This window comes from Apis laboriosa, unplaced genomic scaffold, assembly GCF_014066325.1.
Source record: "Apis laboriosa isolate Shangri-la unplaced genomic scaffold, ASM1406632v1 scaffold105_cov147, whole genome shotgun sequence".
In the NCBI taxonomy this organism is placed as follows: Eukaryota; Metazoa; Arthropoda; class Insecta; order Hymenoptera; family Apidae; genus Apis; species Apis laboriosa.
In genome coordinates, this window is record NW_025220714.1 from 1,337,863 (window position 1) to 1,364,864 (window position 27,002).

At 35.0% G+C, this 27,002-nt stretch overlaps 1 protein-coding gene across 2 annotated transcripts; it reads right to left on the minus strand.

The window, feature by feature from the left end:
* Nucleotides 1–174: 174 nt before the first annotated feature.
* LOC122710404 (aquaporin AQPAn.G-like) lies at nt 175–26,502 on the minus strand. 2 transcript variants are annotated; one of them, XM_043928251.1, is made up of 5 exons: nt 26,359–26,502; nt 25,322–25,451; nt 12,284–12,477; nt 2,664–2,807; nt 175–1,620 (listed from the first exon to the last, which is right to left on the minus strand). In XM_043928251.1, the coding sequence occupies exons 1-5, from the start codon at nt 26,449–26,451 to the stop codon at nt 1,222–1,224; spliced, it is 960 nt and encodes a 319-aa protein (XP_043784186.1). In that variant the 5' UTR covers nt 26,452–26,502; the 3' UTR covers nt 175–1,221. The 2 variants fall into 2 exon arrangements, with proteins under 2 accessions (XP_043784186.1, XP_043784176.1); XM_043928241.1 differs by lacking the exons at nt 25,322–25,451; nt 26,359–26,502 and adding an exon at nt 13,505–14,046.
* Between the last annotated feature and the right edge of the window lie 500 nt (nt 26,503–27,002).

Consider the following 27,002-nt stretch of genomic DNA (forward strand, 5'->3'; position numbering starts at 1 on the left):
ATTTTGAGTGCGAGAGAGAAGGACAGAATGAAACTATCCGAGATATCGATTATCGATTTTTTGCGCGTACGTGAATTTTCGTATGATACGTCATTTTTTTTTTTCTTTTTTTTACGTACAAAAGCTTTTTCAGAAATTTTTTTGATGAAAAAGAAATGTCTCTATGTATTTGAATAAAGGTAAAATTTACAAGTTTAATTTATATTTCATAATTTGCATGGATATCGTCGTCGTTAAATTATTCGTTTAATTTTTTTTTTTCACGTATTCATGGGTTTATTGCGTTATGGAAAATAGTAGTAGGTCGTTAAATAATTTATTAACCAGAATCATTTTATATGTCGAGAAAAGAATAATTTATGTACATATATATATATATATATATAGCATGCAATATAAACACATATATTTATACGTGGAATCTTACAAGCTATATAATTTAAGTACAATATATATACAAAACTTAAACAAGGTACAAAATATCGATGTACGAAATGTATATAAGTACGATAATATTTTTCTTATGAGATTATTTCGATCGAATGAAATCGCAATTTAATAAGTTACGAGTTATCAATTGATATTACATCGAAATCTTACAAATTATATATAATAAATATATATTAATCTTCTAACAATTTAATATCATATTTACGTTATCAATTAATTTCTTATTTATCTAATAGAATATATGATATATTATATATATATATTAATATATTAAACAGATTCATCGTTAATTAATTATATTATTAACAATAACAAAATTCTACACTCAACAAGATTTACGTTTCTTCTATTTCCTTATAATATAGGAGAGAGAGAAAAAAAGTGAAAGAGCAAACGCGATCAGGTATAATGTTTCTTGAATTAATTAACTCACGTTTCCATAATTCAAATCGTCGTTAAATCTTAATTGACTTGTTTCCTCTTCTTATTTTTTCACGGACATATGCAAATAAGCGAAACGTATGTAAATATACCCTGTCTTGTCAGTTACGAGCACCGTGTATATATATATATATATAAATATAAAAGATACGAGAGTTTTTTTTAAACCAAACACTTAACATAACCTATTCAATTCAAAACAATTTCACTCGTATCTTACGAAAATATCTATTATCTCATTAATTTCGAGTGAAAAGAAAAAAAGAATAATAAACAATGCATATCGTTGCAAAAAACGATATTCGCATTAATTATTATTCATCAGAAAATTTAAAAATCGTAGGAAGCTTCGTCGTCCTCCTTTTTACGCCTGAACGCCATTTTGTACAGTCCACCGGCGGCGCAAGCGCCGATTATCGGTCCGATCCAATAGACCCAAAGATTCTTCCACTCGCCAAGTATGACAGCTGGGCCCAACGTTCTGGCGGGATTCATGCTGCTTCCCGTCACGGGTACAGCTGCCATGTGGGAAACGGTGATGGTCAAGCCGATGGCCAACGGTGCCCAACCCTTCGTGTCGGTCCTCTTCGGGTCCGTGACCGCGTGGACAACCAGAAGGAGGAGGAACGTGATTATCGCTTCCATGAAGATGCCTTGGCTCTCGCTCACTTTTTCGCCCAGCCCCGTGGCGCCTAAACCCTGACCGATCGTTTCTTTAGGGATCAATAACTGCAAATAATTGGAAAAATTTTTCTAAGAAGAAAAAAAAGAAACTTGTTATTCCGTAACACGGCGTTGAAATCGATTAAAGAGCGATTCCAAGAGTTTTTTTTTTTTTTCGTAATTACTCGTCAATTAGTAGTGTTGGCACGAAACATTATATCACGAAGAAAAAAAAAGAAAAGAAAAAGGGAGGGGGGAGAAAAAAATTAAATCAAACATGTTCTCTGTTCTTCGTCGTATCGTTTTTATTAGGTAATTATAGTGGCATTTCGTTCAATGGACCAGGTTTTGGTGGTCGATCGGGTGGCAATGGTGGGGTTAATGGACTAACACGTTGCATTATGTAATTCGATGCAACAGTGTTTCAGATGTAATCACGTTGCAACAATTATTACTTATTGCCGCCTTGCTTTAAAAAAAAAAAAGAGAAATTTATTCGTTATCCGAAATGATAGCCGAAATTTTTTTTTTTTTTTTAAATCAATCGAACCATATTTATTCCATTAAATCCGATCCGTTAATGGTCAATTTACCTTCCCGTCCTTTTTTTTTTTTTTCGTCACGTCACGTATTTATAAACGACGATCGATGCGCCGTTAGTATTATACACGGAACACCAAGAGCTCATCAATAAAAACTAATCGTAGAAATTAATGCGTGGCTGTGAATCGACTGTCTGGAACGAATCAGGCATAACGTATATCTGCAATTTGTTCGAGCCGTTGCCTTCTCACGTAACTAATCCCGGCATACTCGGGATAAGATAAGACCATGACCTTCCAAAACGTTTTAAGTAAACGATTAAGAAGCTTTTTTTTTTTCTTTTTACGATACTTATAATTGAATGAAAAAGATAAGAAGAATGGATAGAGGATATACATGTATACATATACATATACATATACACGTATGCGTTATGTAGATAAATTGCAAGTAGCGGCAATAAAAATCCAATTTAGCAGAGAGCGTAGTTAAAACGGTACGATTATTGGCCGATTAACACGCTCGAGCCGCGTCTCGTGCGAGAGATATTATGTCAATAATCTTACCTTCAAAACTCCCGAACCGGCGATTGCACCACAACACTGGCAAACAATGTAGCACACCGCCTTTAGAAAGCTGCAGTTTCCGCTCACCAAAAGGCCCACCGATACAGCTGGATTCACGTGACATCCCGAGACCGGACCCAACACCTTAAAATACGAAAATAATAATAATAACAACAACAACAATATATATCGTAAACCTTTTAACTTTTCTTAATCTCACGACAAAGATCTATTAAAATTCCACGTTTCACAAATATTTTCTCGCGAAATCTCGCAAATCTCTCAAATTTACCTCGATCGTGTTCTAGAAACACAGACAGCACGTACCAAAAAAAGATAATAACTGATACACTGGTGTCGTAAGACAAAGATCTATCAAAATTCCACGTTTCACAAATATTTTCTCGCAAATCTCTCAAATTTACCTCGTTCTAGAAACACAGGTAGCATACGCGTTACGTATCAAAAAACAGATAATAACTAGTACACTGGTGTCACAAGATACTTTGTTTATCGTCCGTGTTTGTAACCGGCGAGAAACTTTTGCGAGAAACTTCTCTAATCCTAATTTCGAATTTCGCAATTTGCGGAGCATGACCGGTCAGAATACGATAAAAAAAAAAAGAAAAAGAATCTCAAAAATTTATCTCGCCTCACGGAACGATTTCCTAACGATTGTAACGTGTATGTGCAATAATGGTGAAATCCGAGAAGTCTTATCGTTAGATCCACGGCTACGAAATTGTTTGGACGGGCAAAATTCGAAGCCCGTCTCGAAGTGTCGTCTCTCCTCCGTGTTCCGTTTCTTACAGAAAGCGAACAACGGCCCATTTCGCTTCGAGCCCTTGAAACGCGCGCAACGTTGCGACTCTTGGATATCTTGCATGGCAACAGTCGCCCTTAATTCGCGTTGCGATACTTGGCCGGGCAATAAATGCGCGCGCGTGCGTGTGCTCTTTTGTAGGTAAGTATAAACGACGAACGAGTTTTGAGAAATATTGACGCAACGCGATTGATTTGTATTTGTCTTTTTTTTTCCAGAGCAAAACGTGCATACATCATTTCCTCTCCTCTTTCGCGCGTGAATTTTTTTTTATCATAAACTCAACCGGTACAAATTATTATTACTTTCGTAAATATGGGAAAAAAAAATTCTTAGACGCGTATTTGCGTATCAAATAAATATTTGGATCGAATGAGTGGGTAAATATGTGTGTTACGAGTAAATATTAAAATATGCGTGTTACGAGGATTAATAATGGGAGAGTAAATACATCGCAGACTCTTCGGCGTCGCTCGACCCGTCGGAAATGTTTGTAATAATATCGTGGCAGAAACCAGTTGGAAGAAATTGGGATTCCAAACAAAGAAATCGTAGAAAAAAAAAAAACAGTCGTTGAAGATTAAGAAAGAAAAGAAACGATTTCATCGCCCGATATTAAAATCGAAAATTTTCTGAATACATTTATCAATTTTTTAATATAAACACACGATACACTTACACACACATATATATATATATATATAAACTTCTATAAAGAGTTCAACGATCTCGAACTTGCAAATCTGTGAACGAAATTTTCATATCGGTTCAAAGTAAAAGCGGACGTGTTAAGAAAAATCCACGAGTGCGATTGAATGCAAATCGTAGGAAAGGAAAAAGGACGCTATCCGAATCGGGAGGAATGAATGATGAAAATTTAGAGGAAAGAGAGGGAAGTGTAAATGGTAAAGTCTAGATGGCGAGTCGGTTTGTGGCCAGGTTGCGGCCCAGTTCTCATGCACGTTGGCAAGGTCTCGGTTGGCCCCAGGCGATCGAGATACACATGCGCCGACCAGTTGCCGCGAGATTACGCAACTCATCTTTCCCCCCTCCCTCCTCTTTCTCCTCTTCTTCTTCTTCCTTCGTGTCTTCTTCTCGATCATTCTCGTTTCTCGAGAGTGTCGCAGCCACGTTTGCCAGGATAAATTTTGACCACGGAGCACGGAGCGAAGATCAAACGGCGCGATATCGACTATATATAATTGATTTTATTAATTACAAGATGGAGCACAGGTGACTCTCTCGAAACACTGGAGAGGCAATTATCGGTTTACGAGGAAGGGTTTCTCGCTTTAAAAGGTTTTGCGTTCCGACGCGCGCTTTTGCGAAAATTAATTCTCGAATTTATCTCTTTCTTTCTTTCTTCCTTTTTTTTTCTTCTCCCGGGGGAAAAAAAGAGAAGGCCTTGTGCCGAATGAAGAAAATCCTATCTCTTCCCTTCTCTCTCATTTTAATTAATACCACCGTTATTCGGCGAACGCAACCGATATTACACGCACGCGTGAACCCACAAAGGGGAAAGTCAAGTTGCTTCAACTTTTCATCCAAAGTACCGTCCGGCTCCTCGTCCTTCGTCCGCGCAACACTTCTTCCAAGAACGAGCGATAAACGAGCGATTCGTCGTGCACTTTTATTCGGCAGCCTCGATCAAATTTTTCGTATTTCCCCTCCCTCCTTTACTGTATTTGCTTACGCTCACCGCGTAATCTTGAATTATTAATCAAGAGCGTGTCTAGATATCTGGTGGGACAACTGTGATGGTGGAGGATTTGCGAGACGGTGGCGAAACGAACGGCTGTGGGCACACGAGACTAAAAATTGTAAACTTTGAGGATTCGTGGAACGAGGTCGACGAGCTCTTTCTTCCATCCGTGAATCATGTTTTTTCTTTCCTTCTCTCTCTCTCTCTCTCTTTCCTTTTTTCTTTTTCACAGCGAACAACGCGTAATGTAATTCATTCAAGGATTCAAGACGAGATTTAAAATGTTTCTCTCGGATTAGAATCTCTAGGATCAGAGCTGGGGCTCCCTCGGGGGCTCCCCGTGACCCACAGCCCCGGGATACTCTCGCTATGTGGTTCTATTCACATCCGCTCTCGTTCTCTCGAACGAATCACGTTACGATCGCGTAAAGATCCATCGTGCCGGGTCAACCAAAAACTCGATCAATCGATCAATTTCTACGTGTCTCTGTAACGAAATGATATTAATTCGAGAAACTGATTTCTTTCCACAGATATATTTTCCAATAATTTGTTCTCTCATCTTTTACAATTAAATACATCGATATATTAATATAACAATCAATGACAATTAAATCGAGTCTTGGATTATATTTGCGAACAATTAATTCGAATTTCAGTAAAATAGAAACAGAATATAATCTTGCATAAATAATTTAAATAATTATTTATTGAAAACGGTCGAATAACATTTATAATTATTATAGTTGATCCGATTTTCGTATAGTCTCGTTTGACGATGCAGTTATTATGTTCTCGGACGATAAATTATCGAAATAACTTTACTCGTAACTTCAACTATTGAATTTTGCCCATCACTGGTTGTAAGGGACAATGATCCTTCGTTGCATAACGCAGCCGACAAAGAGGGAGTCTCTCTCTCTCTCTCTCTCTCTCTCTCTCTCTCTCTCTCTCTCTCTCTCNCTCTCTCTCTCTCTCTCTCTCTCTCTCTCTCTCTCTCTCTCTCTCTCTCATAAAGGCTTTAGAAAAGAGGTCCACATGACTCTAATATTTGCCAAGGGAATCTTTTCGAACGAGAATCGCTTTCATGTTACCTTAACCGTTGCAAGCACTCTGTACTACTTTCGAAATCTAGTCTAGCAATCTATCAATCGAAGGAGGGCAGAGGAAATTGCAAAAATCTGGAAGATGTAACGATTGTTAAAATTATCCTCCTCGGGCGGAGATCGTTCATTAAGTTTCTATTATATGTAATAGTAAGTTTCACTGATGGGATGAAAATTATTCGAATCGAACTTTTAGCCAACTTTCTCGTCTTTCTCTCGTCTCGTATTACGAACAAAAGGACGGTTATTAATTTTACCTGTATAGAATTAACTTGTCCGCTTCGTTAAGAAATGATCTTGAAAGGATTTATCTCAGTTACAATAGAGAACAATAGGCGTCTAAAATATAAATACGAATACGATAATACTTGACCGGCTCGTTGCACGATTGCGCAAGTCAAGAAGTAGTACCTCTTGTAGTCGTTGTGCGTCGTCCAACGCGCGATCACGTTCACTGGGCTATCCTTTTTGTTTCGTTTCCTCTCCGCGTGACACCGTGTAAACATTCGCGCTTTGCTTTACTTTGCGACGAATAAACGCTTTTCATTTTTTTTTTTTTATGTATTTAAAACGAAAGAAAAAGTGGAAATGCAATCGATTTGTAGAATAAATTTCATATTGGTTTAATAAAAATGTCTCAAAGCATGGTGAAGAGAATCCATTTTATGATTCTGATGGAAACGACAGGTTAGGTTATAAAGATGAGTGTTCTTCTCGTACGAGTATTGTTATGGAAAATTAATTAATAAATCGAAAGGTTGATCATTTCATCTTAATACTTTATATACTTTTAACATAGATCGAATTGAAAATGTTAAATTTTTGTAAAACTTGACGTATGCAAATTCTGATGAAAACAAGCGAATAAAATATTCTCTCGCATGCATATTCTTATGAAAAATAATAAATAAATAAATAATAAATCGAGAGATTGATCTTTTCTTCATCTTGCGATATATCTTGATACTTCACGTACTTTTATCGTAGATCGAATTAAAAATATTAAGCTTTTGTGACTAATTACGTGACTCATAAGAAAAAAAAACTTGATGTTATTTGTTTCTTTTTTTACTCGCGATTATGCAATGTTACGTCTCCTTCCACGAGACGATTCGTCTCGTTCGTGACAAATGACACGTAACGTGGGGTGGCACAAACGTATGATTTGCATTCAAATTATCAACTTTGACTTTTGCGGCCCCTTCCCCCTCCTCTTCCTTTCTTTCCGCGTCTTTCTTTATTGCAGTGAACGCGTTATGTACGCCTCGAGTATAAAACAAAAGGAAGGAAACGACGGACGACATCGTCGAATCGCATACGTTTAAGATTATTTATTCAAATTTATACGATCTCGATTCGTAATATACGCGCGATTGAGTAACAATTTTCCTCTCTTCTACTTTCATCTCTTTCTTCTCACTCGTGACTCACCAACGTAACAATTTCACCATTTTCTCCCATCCTAACGTGTGAGAATTGCAATAATTACGAGCATTCCGTTTTTCCTGGTTCTCATCACCAAAGGCCAATTGTCGAAGAGCAAACAAAAGAGGAGAAACATTTGGACGAAAAAAAGGATGAGGGAAACTTAACGAATAAAATAAATAATTAAATAGATTTTATTTCGCGAATTCATTTGCCAAGAAAGATATACGTAACAATGTATCCTTTTTGGTAAATATATATATACGGATATAATAAATATATAAAATAATATATAAAATAAAAAAAATAAAAAAATAAAAAAATAATATATAAAATAAAATATATAAAATAATATAAAATAAATAAATATATATATATCAAATTTTAAATTATCATAATCGAACGAAGCATAGGATTAACAAATATCTATATCTCATATATCGAAAAAGAGAAATAAAAGAGAAGACATATTTGATCGAAAAAGAATAGATACATGTAATTAATTATCATAATCGAATTTAATTTGAAAGAAGAAACGAGAAGAGCAAAAAATTAATAAATATCTATATCTCGTATTTGCAACGAGAGGCAGCCTATCGGATAATAAAATATCGAATATAGATATAGAGACAAGACAGAGATAGAGAAACAAAGGAGGGGAAACATTTGGTCGAAAAAAAGAAAAAAAAATAGAGCAAATTTAATAAATAAAATAAATAATTAAATACGTAGAAGCTTATTTCGCGAATTCATTTGCCAAGATCAACAATCTATGTATATGTATATCTTTCTTGGCAAATATATACATATACAATTAAATTATAAATTATCATAATCGAATTTAATTTGAAGGAAGAAACGAGAGGAGCGAAGCATAATAAATGCCTGTATCTCGTATGTGCAACGAGGGGCAGGCTGTAGGAGAGTAAAGTATCGAAAGAGAAACAAGAGTCACATTAGTCGATCGGAGGTTGGAGGCGAGTCTCTCGAGTAGGTTGTCGGAGCCTTCGGGGCAGAATTGCACCATCCGGTGAGTTAGACCCCCTTGGGCGAATCACCGGCCTTATTTACCCTTCTACCAGCTCGTGTTGCCGCCGGCTCTCTCGGATCGAGCAACGCGTGTGTCACGTGTTGAAACGGAATACACGCGTATGCATATAACGTAACGAATGCGCGTAAAAGGCGCTGCACGCGCGCGATATTAATTAATCCTCGCGCAAGATATATTATATATCCTTCGAATGCGAGAAAAACATTTTTTTTCCTTCCAAAAGAAAGCCCGATTATTAGAGAACTCGAATTTTTAATATACTTCGCTTTTTCTTTACCTGAAATTTTGCCCGAACCAAAGCGGGGTTCGGCTGATTTGATCGATGCTTGGATCAAGATGATTAATGAACAGTGTAAAAACATTGTATAAATTATATAATTATTGTGATAATCGCAGAAATCGAGTTGCACGGGTTGATTCATAACAAAATTTAACTTTCGTCCATTTTTAAGAGTTTAAGCCATTTTTCTTTTATATACGAAAAATATACGAAAAATATACGATACGAGAGAGTTATTTTTCATCGAACGAGAGCGGGAACCCTTAAAGCGTTCGATTAATTACCGCATCTTCTATTTGTTACCGGCTGCCCGTTTACTTCACTATTTACTCGCTAACGTCGCAAAAGTAAACGCAGCGCAGACAGAGCAAATACCAATCACCGACTGGCGGCCAACGCCTGAACTAAAGATGGACCGAGCCGCGGAACGCGTCCAAGTATCCGTTAGGTCGATCGTTGTTCCGACGTTACACGTCGTGAAAGGCGAAAGATAAAGAAGAGAGCGAATTAGTAATTGATTCGCCAAGACTCGTTAGCTTCTGCCCCAGTTACAAAAGTGGAAAGAAACTCCTTAAAAATGGGAAAGATTCCTTTTACCTATCGTGTATATATATATGCATCTTTCTTGGCAAATGATTTCGCGAAATAAACTCGTTACGTATTTAATATTTATTTTACTTGTCATCCGAATTTATTCCCGTTATCGTAAGTAGTAAAAAAAAAAAAAATATTTAAAATTAAGACAAAATCTTTTCCAATTATATTTAACTTCATATCAAAGTGAATTTGTTCGAGTCGAATTTATCGTTAAGAAGCGAAAGAAATATTTAGAACCATATACGTGTATTTCTTTCGGCAAACGAATTGGCAGAATAAACTTGTGTATTCGTTCGGTCGACAGATACCTAAATTTATCATTCTCTTCGAAACATTCGATCGTTATAGTCTCGATTATTATGCAACATTATGGACTCACGGTTAACCGTTCTATTTTAAATTTCTCGTACAACATCGATTTGTAGCTGGATGTCAGTCATTGAGACTCGATCCTCGTTGAATGATTTTTTTTCTCCAAATGTCAATGAATGCGGAGTAAATGTACGACCTCCGTGTCGTTGGACGCTCGTTTGTAATTCCTCGTGCCTTCCGGCATAAGATAGAAAAAAGAGAGAGAGGGAAAGAGAGAGACACAGTCTACGTGAAACGTTTGAGAAAGGAAGATAACAGATTTCGCGGGTCCATCACGCTTCCCACATGTTCGATCCAAGCCTACGCCTAGTCGACCGATCGTGTTAACATTCGATTTCGATTTTTTCTCGTTTTACTTTCAATATTGGCCGAACATTGAACAACTGGACAAGCGGATGGACTCAGGTTTTTCGATCCCTCCTCCTCCTTTCGTATAATTAACGAAAGGATAATAGATGCGTGAAATTTGAATCGTGGAATTGTTGATGGTTGTCGGTGAGGCGGGATATTGAAACGAATGTTGCGAAACTTTGGCATTGAGCGGTGAGGAGGAAAATAATGTTCCAAAAGAGAAAATAGGTCGCGTTCAGAAAAGATTTACTTCGTTTAATGGCATACGTTGCGATAAAATGTTGCGCGCTCGCTTCATCGGTACTTCACACTTTAATATCTCTACTGTGCTCTGCTGCAACTGTTGCGCGTTTCTCCCTCCGCCCTCCCCAACTGGAGATAATGTATGGTCAATTAATGTAATTGTGTAGAGGTTTTTGCGGAGGGCATTGTCACACGTGCGGTATTTAATCGGACGATAAATAAAAAAGCCTAGTTTTTGAATCCAATCAAAGATCATGTTCTCATGTTAATTTCCTTTGTAACGAATCGAAATCAAATTTTTCGCTTTCGATTTAATCATATTTAATTTCAAAAATCTTTAAATATTATATTATTTCATAGATCGTTCCTAAAAGATTTAAAAATATATAAGTGATTTTGGAACACGAAATTGATCGTAAAATTTAAATAAAATCTCGTTTGATCGAGTTGAAATCAAATTTTTCGATTTAATTTTAATACTATTCGATATATCATTCCTAAAAGATCAATTAAAAAAAAAAATATATATATATAAGAGATTTTGATATAAAACGAAAAACGAAATCATAAAATTTGAATAAAATTTCGTTTGATCAAATTGAAATTAAATTTTTCAATTTAATTTTATTTCGTTTGATTTCGAAAAATTTTTAAACAATATATTATTCGATAGATCCTAAAAGATCGGTTAAAAATATAGAAACTGTTTTAAGGCAAAACGAAAAACGAAATCGATCGTAAAACTCGAATAAAAAAAAATCTATGATCTGATCGCTTTCGATTTCAACGATGAATAATTTGCGCGTGCGGGCTTATAGGATCCAATGAATTAATTCTCAATTTGCTAATCGAAAAAAAAAAAGGAAAAAGAAAGAAGTCGAAGTTCGAGTGACGAATGCACGAATTGGATGGAAACGATCCGAACTTCGTGAAACGCATCGTGACCGATAGCTTTGGATGAGGTGAATGGAGTCTCCTCCTCCCTTCCTTTCCTTTTATATTCGTGATACACGATTCTTATGGGACGAGTCGAGAACACGATTACTTTTGTCCATTCAATGAAATCAGATAAATGCGAGGTGGCGAACCATTTATCACGCGTGTAACACTCTCGCGGGAAGGAAAACTCGAGAGAGAGAGAGAGAGAGAGAGAGAGAGAGAGAGAGAGAGAGAGAGAGAGCGAGCGCGTAGGCCGGCGAAATTTCGGCAAATTCATTATTCATCCTATGCCTTCGATCGATTCGAATCAACACGATATTAAGATATTTTTTAGAAAATTGTTTTTAAAAATTTTGGAAAATTTTTCTCTCTTTTTTTCTTTTTGGACAAGTGGGATATTAATTAGATGATTAAATTACGAGAAATTATATGATTATAAGATGTTTCGAATTATTTTCGTTTATATCTTCATCTTTTACTTATCTTACTTTTAATTGATATTTTTCTTATTTCTTTTCTTAAAAATCCAAATTTTTTTTTTTTCATACATCCGCTTAAACTATCGATATCTTCAAGATTAATTCAAAGATTAATTCATTTTGGATAAAATTATCCAATCGCAAAATTCGAAAGAAGAAACATTGTTACGCTTCGAAGCGTGATTAATTTGTTTAGGACGTGATCCTTGCAAGCAAAAGCGTGAATGTGATTATACGAAACACGTGACTTACGTGAGCCAGGCTGGCGACCGCGAGGCCAAATGTGAACGCTATGTGAACCACCGTTGGAGGATTGTTGGCCGTCCACGTGATGCAGGATGCACAACCGATCAGCACGAGAAGAAAGGTTCCCAGGGTTTCGGCCAACAGCATCACCAAAAACTCGACCTTCGTCACCTCTTCGAGGCCGACGAAATCTTTCGCGCCTGGACAGAACGAAGAAGAATAAGAAGAAAAAGAAGAGAGAGAGAGAAAAAAGGAAAATAACACGTATTATGTTGTCGAGCGTCTCTCAATTGCAACATTTTGTTGGTAATTAAACGATACACGCGAAAAGGAGACGCGTTTCACTCCCATCCATCCATTATTGAAACGTCAAAATTCGTGTGTATTCGACGAACGTATATGAATATATAAATATTCGTCATTGTCGGTGCCGACGACTGTTGTTGTTTTTTTTCTTTCTTTTTTTCTCTCGCGAAGAAACGTCCCGTATATATGTACTTGTTTGTCGGTGCATCGATCATCGAAATACGGGGTATGAATTTTTAATACATTGTACCAATGATGTTTGCCTTTCGTCTCTCTCTCTCTCTCTCTCTCTCTCTCTCTCTCTCTCTCTCTCTCTTTCTCTTCGTTTCCTTTCTCCTTTGCTTTTTTTTTTGGAAAAAAGAGGGAAGAGAAATTACGTAATCCACGAGGATGGACGACGTGGGTGACGCGAATTTGCAGTGTTCTATAAAAGTAAAAGAGAAAAAAAGGAGGAGGAGAAGAGTTTCTTCTTGATACGAATGTCGAAATTCTATTTCTGTGGTTATATTATATCGAGATACCGCGTTATGTAACGTATAGAAATAATATACAAAAATCTTATATATTTAATAAGTTGTGATTAAATTGTTTGCGATATCGTTCGAAATTTATGCGAAAGACGAAAAGCAACGAAAAAAAATAAATATGACGATTGGCGTACGATTATGGCACGATAAGATGAATAATGACAAACCTTTAAGGTTTTTTTTTTATTTCGATCGAGAATTATCATCAAAATTATATAACCTCAAAAATCATATTGCAATAACATTATTAAAATTATATATAAATAAAAAAGAAAAATTTGCATCGAGTCAAGAAAATTGAAAGAACCGATATAATAATACAATGTTTTTAGTCTCGTTCTCTCGACGAACATTTACAAGAAATGGAAAGTGAAGTAGCTTGGGAACCACGTACCTTTCCAACCCTTGCCCATCCTCCTCTCGATACAATCTCACACGTTTGCCGTGCAACGCACACCACAACACCTTCTCCCTCGTTCCTACCACCCTCTCTTCTCCCCAACAAGGACGAGCTCGACAATCTTCGGATCGGTCACTCTCATCGGTACTCGGCCACCATCTCGCCCAATGGTGTATCGATCGCGGGGAGAAACAATCCTTCCCCCCTCCCTCTCCCACTTTGTCCAAAGACAAAGGATCTTTCGCCTTTCGAAACGAGAAGACAATGGTGGACGACTTATCACCCCGCTTATATCTCCGACTATCGCGACGGTTTTATCGGACGTAAAACTGGGAAACTGGGATCGAGCAGCTGGGTTTCGAAAAGGAAAACGCGTTTGAAAATCGTTCGAAGTAACTTCTCGTGTAACGGTCAAGAGGAAGAGGAAGAAGGAAGAAGGAAGAAGAAAGAAGAAAGAAGAAAGAAGAAGAGGAGAATGTGTTGTTCCGTGGTGTACACGAACTCGCGATACTTCCACGATACACCACGTGGAGTCTCTGTGGGCTATTGAGTCTGTGGAGCGCGAGTTTCGCCTTCATATATCGCTGTTCTCCATCCTTCTGTCCTCCTCCCTCCCCTCCCCCTTTCCCAATCGACACGCGGATCCCCCCTTCCCCTTCCATCTCCTCCTCCTCCAGCCTCTTCATCATCGTGCAGCCCCACCAAAAACTCATTGAAAACTGATTGGTGTGTTTCGATGTGTGTTTCTGCACGTTCTGAATCCCGAGGATCCACGAATCCTTTCTTTTTTTCTTTGATCCAAATTTTTTCCAAATTGAATTAGATTACAATTCGAAATTGAAAAATAGATTGGGATGTATAATCGAGTAGTGGATATATAACTTTTTGAGTTTTTTTCGAAGAATTTATTTTATTCTTCGAAGCATCGATAAATTGAATTTCGAGTCGAATTTTTTTTTTTTTTTGGTACAAAGAAATGGAGATTAATAACGATTACAGCAATGGTGGTAAGTAAAAAGAATCTACGATCTTGATAACGTGCGCGGTGATAGGTTGAAAATATTAAATAATGAGATTATCGATAGGGAATTGAGCGTTTAATAATAATTATTCGGTGTTATCAAGCACGGGATTATAAGGCAGGTATTTATGCACGGTTGGCGTGTTACGTGATACGATCCAGTACTTATTTTCTATGATTTATATCGAAATTCTTTTCGTTGATTGAAAATTATTATTAATCGATCTCTCCTTTAATAATCTAATCTTTTTTATCTCGAAGAAAGAAATTTCCATTGATCCGCTCGCCGTTACTTATTTAATTGTGTTTAATCTCATTTTACTTATTCGAATTTTAATTTAAACGTAATTGAAACAAATCGAGAGGATACGTTTTTTAAAGAAGAAGAAGAAGAAAATGGGATTAAAAATACGTACGTAAAATTTAAAATTTAATGTATAAAAATTATTTGAACACAATTAAGCACGTAAAAATGAAATATCATTTCCTGAAATCTTGAAATCTCGAAAGATACGATCTCGAGGAGAAATTTTTTTTCGTCTTGAAATATGACGAATAACCACTTTAACATCATTTAAGTCACATTAGACCTAACTCTGTATGATTAAATTCGTAATTTTTTCTTTCTTTTTTTTTTTTTTTTTTTTGCGTACTTAATTTTTCACCGCGAAGAGTATTAATTTTCAACATTCAACAATTTGTCATAAACTGGCAACTCTAATTGCTTAAGTGTGCTCAACAAGTGTGCGTTATAAAACAGTTTGTCTCCTATAATATCCTTTTTAATTCATTTGCAATCGCGAAAAACCGGGAAAAACACTTCTCACGTTAAAAACATTGACGGGAAGTTAATGTCGAACAACCGCGTGCCGCATTACATATGCAAATCAGGCATCCTCGACATGACGTTGCAATTGTTCCATAAGAACGTTCCATAGGAAATTCATACGAGATTCATGGAAAAACACGATTTTCTCATCGACCGTGAAAATATAAATTAGCAAGTACATTTGTTTTCTTTCTTTTCTTTTTTTTTTTTTGTTCTTACATAAAACATCAATGCCAATGATGATCTATCATTTTTAATTGAAAAAAAAGATAGATTTTTCATTTTGAAAGATTTAATCTCGATGAGTTTTGATCTTTTTTGAAATTGCGATCGAATCGTGTCTTACAAATTTTTACTTCCACTTTTTCTCTCTCTCTCTCTCTCATCCGTTTCTTACATAATCCAGTTTTAAACTAGACGAAAGAAAAGGAGATCGAGCACGTTCGTAGCAAGTGTTATCAGAATTATTATAATATTCGTCATTGACTTTCAATTATATCTTATCGAAATTTTCAATTTCGTTAAAATACGAAAAAAATGCAAAAAAATTTCTTAGATCTTTATCTTTCTACGCGATGCGATAATATTACATCGTAGCATTAATTTTCCTTTAATCTTTATTAACCCAAAATTCTATCCTCTACATCCTGCGTAGTGCACGAAAGATTACGATTAAAGATATTCGCTAAATTGTTGCCAATAATACGAGATCCCATCACGTGTGTTTGTTCCGCTGACATCATCGGGTGGAAAACAAGGTGATATCAAGATAATTACGACATCACGGGTCAACAAGTGTGTATGTAAATACGTATCTAACGAAACGGTATACATTTTCGTTTCCCACTTTTATCAATGGTTATCTACAATCGAGCGTTGTTCTACACGGGATAGATAATTATGTTGATCGAATTCTTTCGGATTGCAAAAGTGTATCGCATCGCATCGTTACACGTCCCTCTATAGTAATTAAACGGTATTAATTGGGCCACTTGCGCAGTAGTCTCCTGTAAATAGATCCTTCGCGCACCTGCTGCTTTATTTACGTTATGCTACCAACTTATTCGATGCTACCAACTTTTTCCACGCTAATTCTTTTTTATTGATTCGCCTCGCAAGATTTATCTCGTTGCTGTTCGAATGGTGTATCAATGTAATAATTCGTTAAACAAAAAAGGAATTTTCTTTTATAGTCATTTGGAAAATGCAAATTTTCCGAGTCGATCTAATTAGAAAATAGCGTGTATGAAAGCGCACGGTTGAAAAATATTTAGGTTTTTCGGGCGGTTATTTTAATTAAGTACCTTTAATTGGACTCGTGCACCGTCAAGAAACAGCGTCTGTTAACTATCAGCAGCTAGAACACCTGTGTCCACTTGGATCGTTCGTAGGTAAGTGAACATGAATGGGCAAGAAAAAGATCTCTCGATAACTTTACAGAGTGATCCAAAAGTGTAATAAAATATATATATATATATATATATATACGATTCGAGAATACGCGAGCAAGAAAACTGTGCTGCAAAGCACAACTTTATATAATAATTGAAATTATTATTAATCTTTTTAACGTCGCAAGATAAGTTCGCTATTTAATTGTACGAAATGTCATATATTTAATATATTACACTTTCATTCCTGAACCGCGCCTACATCATTATTAATTCGTGGCAACGAAGCATAAGCATAAAATGTCAAAACGTGTACGAGAGATACGGAGACGATTCTCGTTCGTCAGATGTTATCACGCGGTAAGAGAAGAAAGAGCATCGAGCGAGTTACAGCTCGAGCAAAATAACGAATCATGCAAATTAATCATCGAGAATTTGGCCGAGAACAAATGAGTAAATTATTTCAAAAGTGAGGAGATCCTCGTAAAATAGACCGGATCTATTCTCGGAGGAAGTTAAATGTCAAATTTCACGACCCTTGAGCGAACAATGAGCAAACGTGACCCGCGGCGTATTTCGCAAACTCGATGCCCCAGAAAGCAAGAAGGGCCTCGGGGCTGTACTTGTAAGTTCGAAGAGCTCGTAGGATACAAACAAAAACTCATAAAACGGATTGTTTATTATTTGCATTATTGAATCGATATAAAATCCGCGAGAGAAAGGGACAATATGAAGTAAATTTATTATTTGAATAATAATTGAATTTATTCGGATTGTTCGAAGTATGCATGCTCTTATATCCAATTTATAAATAAAGGAATTTACTATTGAAATTGTTGAACAGGAGAGAATATTACTGGTGTAATTTGAAATGTAATGTACATTACGCAAAATGTGTAATTTATACATTAAGTAATTGCCACATCAATCGATACCGCTGCACCGATGGTGAATAAATAAGATTTGGATAATTGATACTGTATTTTCTACAATTTTCTGAACCTTTTATGGTTAGATTTCATTGCATGCAAGGTGAACGATCCCTATGAACGAAATATCATTAGAGCGTCTACTAGGGAAATGTAAATATGCTAGTGATTTTACTCGTGAGAATTGGAAAACAAATTTTCTTTATTATATTTCACTTAGCTTCACGTATAGGAGAGTATTGATCTTTGATGTAATAATTGCTCAAATTTATTCGCACTGTTCTACTTATTGATTCTTTTTCACATTAATACACTTATTAATAAACTTATTGTTATGATTAACAATTAATATAATCTGATATATGTTTTTAATACGTTCGAATAATTCTTTCTGTTCATCCTAACCTAAAAATTTCTGCACAAAAACTTGATATGCTTTTAACTAATGTTTGCATTTTTCCAGCAATTAACATAATCTGATATATATTTTAATAAATCCTTTCTATTCATCACATATTTAAACTTAACCTAAATCTAAAAGTTTCTGTACAAAAACATACCATTAATAGATTTTCCTTTTCACATCGAATAGAAAAATTTCAAGATCACCATCACCTTTTTATTATTCGGAAACAAATTACACATATAAAATAAAGTTAGTACACTTATATCGTAAAAACAATGGGTACAAATATTCGTAGACACAACAGTCACACGCAAATGTGTTTCATCATTCTATCATCTCCGACTTTCCCTCTTTTTTGTACAAAGTGCAACGATTACGCGAGCATTCGATAACAGGTCGGGAAGAAATTAGTTTCGTTGAACTTTGAATGCAATGACAAAAGCAAGCTCGTAAGCACTATTTTACAGCCATCCAGCCTTCCTTTATGAACAATATCTCGCACGGTAATATCCGATAGTTTCTATTTTACCAGCGAGGTGAACGTGAGCCCACGAAATTACCACAATTATATCGCGATCATTCTTTTGCTCGCTGCTTGTAAAAAGCACGTTCCCGCGAAAACTTTCCTTTTTAAACAACTCGTGGCTGGAAACTGGCTACTGGAAAATTAAATGCGCCGGTTCTCAAACATTAAGATCCTCCTCGAGATTTTATTAATTATTTGTATGGTAAAAGTTTTCGGCGTTAAGAACAGACAGTGAAAGTTCTTCTTTTTGTTCTTAAACTTATTTTATTCGCATTGTTCCCACATGTGCTGATTAATAGGATACGCGGAGCAAAGAGGAGTGTTTAGAAAAGTGATCGTGAGAGCGTTATATTAATGTACAGTGTATATTAATGTATCTTATTCTCTTATCCATGCAATAATTGAACCGTTTTTTTTTTTTTTTTTTTTTGAAAGTGGCATAAGTCCATTTTTGGAAAAAATGAATTAATGGTAGGTTTTAGTCAGATATCATCTTTTTATATTTATAATCACAAAGTCAATGGTTATACAATAAATTAATAAATTAATAAAAAAAAGTTGAACTGTAAAATATTTTCGGAGGAATGTCTTTGTTGAAAGTGGAATAAGTCCATTCGTAATAATGATGAGATTGAGAAATAAGATTGAAATATGAATAAATTTGTTATTATTAGTTATCTTAACGAAGTAATTTACTTTTCATACTTGTTTATTTATTTATAAATTCATTATGATATAACTGAAATTATTTCTTAATAAACTCGATTATTCGTTCGTATACTTAATTATTTTTTACATTAAAAAATACATTTCAGAAAAGCCAACTTCAATTAAAATATAAATTTAAAATTGTTTAAATTTTTTATAATATGTTATCATTGAAAGTGGTACAAGTCCATTTGTAGCTAAAAAATCGTTTATTTTCTTTAACATTTTTATCAATTACTATTGTATAATAAAATTTAACAAATTTATAATTTTAAAAACGTTTATTACCCGAATTAATTAACGTTTACCAATATTTTTAAATTGATTCAAATCCTTAAAAATCTCAATACGTATACGAATAAACGGACTTATACCACTTTCAAAAGCAATTCCAATTATTATTCAATTATGATACAATGATAGTCTATGACCTTGTTACACGCGTTTTTCTACGAACGAATATAGTATAATATCCATTAAATATCCAAATTAAAAAAAAAAAAAATAAATAAGAGATAAAAAAATCAACAATTATTCGTAAAAATATTCCACCTCATTTCTCATAATACTCGTTAACCCATTACGTAAATCTTTTAATCTATTTCGATGAAACGTATTGTTGCGAATTACATTTGAGAACCCATACAATTGCAATCGTTGCCTTGATCACAATTGTAACCGAAATTGGTGAGCGATTTCTAGGTAAAAAAAAAAAAAAAAAAAAAAAAGGAAGAAAAAAAAAACAATCGTTTCTAGGAAGAAAATGAATGGAAATCAACAAAGTGTTACGAGAATTTTCGCGTAGGTGCACTCCATGAGAATTTGTTAAAAGAAGGAAAATTACTCGTTGCAAATCCGCACGATGAGCCAGTTGAACGAACATGCCTGTTACGTGATGATAGTTTTAAACGAGCTTCTCCCTCTCAGAATCCTTCTGCGATGACTCCATTATATACATCCATTTCTTTCCTCGATATACGAAGGACTGTGATGAGCATTCGTTTATCTTTCGAATTCCGTTAGAAAATCGTCGATTTTTTTTTTTTTTCTTAACTCGATTCGTCGAAAAGATTTATTATTACGATTAAAAAAAAGAAAAAAAAAAAAAAAAAGAACGTCTGTATATGGGGCACGTCATGTTATCGACTTACGCAAACGGGGTTAATTAAAGAAGTTAGTTAAAAAAAAAAAAAAAAAAAAAAAAAAAAAAAGTCGAATATTATATCGACGAGTTTTCTCGGAGTTACGAATCCGTCCGTAAGAGAAATGTATCAATTATCCTTCTGCGTATATATTTCGCGGTCCGATGATTTTATCGATGGCGAAAATCGTTAAGATCGGCAGGGCTGTATTATATCGAGGGTGAAACCGCACGAGTGAGCAAAGCACGAGACCATGAAATCTCTGTTACGCTTTATTCGCGCACGTTGCGGTCCACCGTTGCGGGACGTCACCGTTAAAATATTCTTTAAACTTCTGGACGTAATCGAAACCTGAAATTAAATATCCCCGACGCCGCAAAAGGCTGCAAAACGCAAGGCTCTTTACGCCCGGGGCAATTTTCTCGAGCGGAAATTATGAATGTCAGTGCATAGAAAGGCTTGTATAATGGAATGTATACATCGTGGAGAGAGATGATGATGATGTCATAATCGAAACGAAAACACGGAGGTGGAGTGGAAATATATTTCATTTTCTGGTAAACGTAAGATAAATATCGTAATTTGTAATTTTAAGCGTCAAAGAACTTGTATTCGTACATCAAACTGTATCATTACGGTGATAAACGATGGTGGAAAGTGTCACTATTTCAGAAAGATCATCGACAAATTGTCGTTAAGTGTTGTCTCTTTAACGTTATATTGTTCCAAGATGTCGGTAAATACGCGTGATCGATGTCGCAAATGCGTGTAATAAAATTTAGTTATCGAAGTATATCGAATAATTATCCTTATGTGTCTCGTTACGAATTTCGTTTTATTTCGTTCGTAAAACTATCAATATCGATAAGTAAAAATATTTCTACGACGAGGTTATTATACATATATATTGTGTAATAAGATAATCATAATAATCCTGCCGTACGTTACAATGTTTATTATCAATGACTCGATCTATCGAGAAATTCTCTTCTTCGCGTTTCTTGATTAATTGATTAATAAATTAAGTATATTGACGGTAATCATCCATGCCTGTTCTTTGTTATGTGTAGGAAATTAAACGGAAACGCGTTTCTAAGAAAATCGTAAACTTTGATGGAACAGTTCGCTACGTTCGACCGAGAAAAAGGATTTACATGAATTTATTTTATTATCTTAAAATGCTATAAATTTTGAAACGTTCAGTTGATTGATAATAAAGTATAGCCGAACGTATATTGGCTTGTTGTGCTAAACGTTGATTAATTCTCGTCAGCGATATTCTTATCCTCGTTGTAATTAAACCTAATTATGCGACGAGCGAAGGACGATTTTATTGGCTGAATTTCTTTCTATAATTCACGTTGCGTCGGATCGAGTAATAAATAATCGCGCAATTGTAAATCTTTATACTTTTAAATTTTATTGAAAAAGCACCTTATTTTTCCTCTGAATATTGTAAATACGGTTTAACGATTGCGCATACTTGCGAAGGTTAAGGTTACGTATCGAAGTAGTAACAGGAAGATTGTACATTATGTAAACTTATTTGTTGTGTGTTGAGAAAATCGTGAGAACAATGCGTTTCCCTGATAAGGAGCACCGATTAAACCGAGATTTGTCTTAATGAAATAAACAAATTAATTACGAATTATTACGAAATTATTACGCGTATTCTCATTCTTATAGGTTATGTGTTTTTTACCCGTGATTCTAAATCGAACGATTGTTTTAATTCGAAATACATTTTAAATTGCAAACGTTTCATCAGTGAATATCTCATTTCTGAAAAAGATACGATGACACGAATGATTAATTCAATTTCACGTATTTTTTTTTTTTTTTTTTTACAAATATCGAAAGTCAACATAACCACACTCCTCGTTCTTTTTCTCTTCTCGAAACGGATAAATCGTATGATTCACAGAGTGGTTTTCTTTTTTGCATCGGTGTTTCACGCGTGTCGGATAACGAACATCACGAAAACTACGAAACATTGACGCGAATCCGCATCGTGTAATTACGCGTTTCATCCGGTGGAGCCGGTTTGCAGCACGTGCTAAGTTTAATCAATCCAGTTAGGCCGAAAACTGGTCGTTATAACGATCGTTCAATTTTCGATATTTCCAAAGAAAATTACAGAAATTCTCTTTTTCTTTTTTTCGATCTTTGTATTTTTCGTCGATTTTAACCGATTTATTAGCTTGCAAAGAAAAAAGAAAAAAAGAAAAAATGTTTCCTTTTATAGCAATACAAGAAAATCACGAGAGATTCAATAGTCATTGGAAAATTTGATTAAACACGTTATTTTCTTTTTTTTCCTTATTATCCATCTCTTGGCATAGACTGCATAGTCAATGTGCATCGGTATGCGGTTCAATTTTCATTCGGTATGCATTCCAAGTTAGATGCGCATAGAAGAAACTCATTGTCGTACTAACATAATTCACATTCATTTTACAATTTACGCATAGCAATATCTCCCTCCGTTTTATTAAGACATATATGTATCGTGATTATTGCGTTTTCAATTATTCATCCTCCATTCGTTTTTTTTTTTTTTCAATTCTACGATAATGTCAAGCAAGTTTGTTAGTCTACAAGAGAGAGAAAGAGAGAGACTTTTCCCTAGGGTTATTCGCGTTTCGTAATGCTTTTAAGCATAATTACTTCGTACCACAACGAGAAAATATTCATTTTTAATTGAATTAGAAAAAAAAATTAGATTACACGTTGTCGCATTCGACTAGTCTCAAAGTTGAATTATTAAATGTACGCGTTTTACGAATGAAAATAAATTTTCCAGTTTTAATACGTTTCACAATAAAAAAAAACGCGCCACGTTTTTTCAACGAGATAGAATTCTGAACTCGTCTCGGTGGATTTGTTTAGTACACGTAACACGTACTAGCCTTCTGTATCTGAGGGATTCGCACGATCAGGCTCGCGTGCGACTTGCAATCAAAGTCAAGGTGAAATCTGGAAATTTCCAAACACCGCCGCTGAATCATACCGGTGTACCAGATCTCCGTTACACAGAGATCGGAGAGATCTTGTTGTGTCTCGAGAACATGACTTTCTATAACTATCGTTATATAGATTTATCGAAAAAGATGGATCTTTTTTCCCTCTATTTATTTATTTTCTTCATAGATTCGATCCTTTTTTTCTATTTTCCAACGAAATATTGTTTCTTGCTTGGAATATGTTCAAATTATATCGCGATTATATCTAAAAGAAAATTTTAAGCGAATTTGAACTTTGCCTTTTATATACGTACATTATACATTGTACATTTGTCCACTATAATGAATTAACACCTTATGTGCAAACAAAAGCGAGTCGCGATCTATCGAGAATCCTTACAATTAATTTAGAATTAACGTCTCGCTTGCTTCTCCGTCGATAAATTGAAAATCATTTTTATAGAGTGTAATTATCGAAGTGAAGGATTCAAAGGTACTTTATAATTTTAATTAACAAGAGGAAAAGTTTTCTTTTGAATTAAAATTCAAGCGTAAAGAATATATTTACAAGTGTATATAATAATGACAGGATCATTTATTATCGAGTAACATGCTTCATAACTATCATTTTAACCAAACAAACAAAAGATATTCACACGTGGCGAGCATGGTGTTTTAATTATTTCTCGGATTATACCGAGATATTGAACAATGTGGAAAATTTTTGCCAATTTATTCGTACGTAAGAGGACACGATGTATCAGCAAATTTCATGGTAATTGCATAATCACTTCTCTCGAAGGACTCGTCTAAACATACGTACATATGTGTATATGTATGAATTAATTACGTATCGAATAAACGGATAATGAATCACGCTTTTTTTTTTTTCACTGGAAATGCATATTCAACCGATTTTACCGATACACACGTTTGGTAAATTTCCAACCTCTTTACTTTATGTGAAAATGTCACGCACCGATACGGTAATAATTTATATTCCTTTAGAATGAATTTAATTATCATACAAGTGATTTAGGAATCGTTTCTCAAAATATTATGATTATATGTTAAATTATTTCACACGTGCAAAATATATTTATGCTTATAAAACCAGGCTTCTAGACTATTGTTGATCTTAAAATTGATATGTTTCGAAATTGTGCGAATGTTCTTTACATTAACGCCACCTTCATCATCAGCTTTGTCTACAATACCGATAAGAATATTTTCTGTCCAGGATATAAAAGAATACAGAGAGTTGCCTCTTGTCAACAATTTAACGATGACTAAAATTTTTAATATTCATCGAAAAGATATTGTATACAATCAAATTTCTAACACAGTAAATAATATAATGTGAAACAAAAGTGATGAAAGCATTGAAAAATTATAACGTGAAAAATTATCATAAAAACGGATTATATAGTGCTTACAATTAAACGTAGATTATCGTTGATATTGAAATTGTGCGAATGTTCTTTACACCTAACCTTAATCCTATCTTCATCGCGAGTTTTGTCTACAATTAGAATATCTCTTATATAATATTTCTTGTCAAAAATCATCATTTAATGATGGCTAAAATTTTAAATATTCATTCGATAATCGAAAATATATTCAAAATAAAAATTCCAAAGCTCATTCTCTTATTTGAAATCTCTGATACTCCCTAATTTCTTCCATATACGTAACAACAACAACTTTTACTCTTTCTTTCAATCGTATCAAGCATTATATCCGTTTTAAATTAAAAATCGTTCAAATTCCTGTAACGCAAGTGATATAATAATAATATGAAGGGATGACGCGAGCATGGAGGAGAGTATAACTTGAGCGAATGACTCAAAAATTACAATAAGGTTACCATGGGAACGGATTAGAATCAGTGCTCACGATTAAATCTATCTTGAACGTCCTCGTCATCCTTTACGCTCGCTGATGCGTGACGCTGCGACCTCTCCGTTTCACCGACTCCTTCCGGAAAAACGGTCGAGACGTTCATAATACCGGTCGATTTGTAAAACTGAAAACAGAACGGCACAAAATCCTCGAATCTCGGATAATTATAATAACATTAATTTTTATTTATTCCGCGATCGATCGTTCAACTTTTCAATCGATTTGATTCAATCAAATCCATCGGTTGGACGGATTCTTATTCGTTCATTCGAGCGAACTATAAATAATTTAATAAACGAACGAATTCAATTTACATACGTTCATGATTATTTCTCTGCGATCTGCGTATACAGATTAACAATAAAATTTACGTGATAAAATTCACGGAGGAACACGTTCGCGGTGTCACCGTCGTCTGATCGTCTTCGATCTTGTTTCCGGATCTTATTAGCGGTTAAATAATTCCACGTTTAAATTTCGATCTATTAGCACGCTATGGTTGATAACACGTTAGCGGTAGTTTCTTATATAGAGAACGATATTTTTTTTCAAAGGACTTGTTGGCGCAGTATTTAAAAATAGTAGTAAGGCAAATACAAGGGAGCGGATAAAATCGATTTCTGCTTATTAAAATTTTTAAATCGATTCTCCACGACTTGCTTTTTTACTGAAGCAAGGATAAATAATTTTTATTATTATTATTATTATTTTTACGCTTTATTTATTCAAAAACCAAATTGTTTTATCAACTCTGAAAATTATCCAACCTCCTCTTTAAAGACACGATTATTACTCTCATCTTTCATTCCTCGAGAATTGCTCCCTTGATATATAACATCCAGCATGATCATCAAAGTATATCCACACTTTCGAGTGGAAACTTAAACGAAACGAACAATCTCTACTCTTCTCTCGAAATCGTTCGATCGATGCATAAAAATAAAAAAAAAAAAAAAAGAAGAAGAAAAACCTCAAACCCTGTTTCAAATAATTTAATAAAAACGAGTCTCAAAAGAAAGAATCTCACTCACAGGATTTTTACCCGGGAAACGCTTGGGCTGTATGTTCAAAAACTCGTGCCAAAGATGCAGATAGGAGGGCCGATTGCTTACTGACCGTTGCATCCCCCTGCCGACTTGCAACACAGGTCCGATTCCCTTAACCCCGGTCGCGTCCTCGACCAACCATAAACCTCCGCCGCTGCGCACTTCGCTCTCGAACACCACACGCGTGGTGCCAAAGATCGCGCCCCGGCGAAATCCGCGATCCGAGAGCGAGATTCTACCTAAGCGCGGAGGATATACCGGCGAGCTGGCGTACCACGGGGTATACCGCCTCGACTAGGTGTTGCCGAGATGTTGGCGGATGGTTGGCGTGACCGATAGCGAAGATCTCGTCGATTACACCACATGCCCTTGAAAACGATGGAAACGCGAACAATTGCGTGACGCAAAGATGGTCAGTGAACAGCGAAACGCGATCGATTCGTTTCGCGATAATTTCGATCTGTCTACATTTACCGATCGAGGCTTTATTCCTATCGTTGCAAACGTACAGACTTTTGTTATTATTCGTTTTCGTTATTCGAAATTCCTCTCGTCTCCTCTTATTATTAAATTACTGTGAATATATAAATGACTGTTTTGTGATTGTTGGAAAAAGAAATAAAAGAAGA

Excerpts from the sequence above, each read along its gene's own strand:
- LOC122710404 (XM_043928251.1), bottom strand. The coding sequence starts at position 26,451 with ATGCAACGGTCAGTAAGCAATCGGCCCTCCTATCTGCATCTTTGGCAC. Across the intron at positions 25,452-26,358 it reads GTTTCCCGGGTAAAAATCCT|TTTTACAAATCGACCGGTAT; the intron begins GTGAGTGAGATT and ends TTCTGTTTTCAG. Across the intron at positions 1,621-2,663 it reads CCGGTTCGGGAGTTTTGAAG|TTATTGATCCCTAAAGAAAC; the intron begins GTAAGATTATTG and ends AATTATTTGCAG.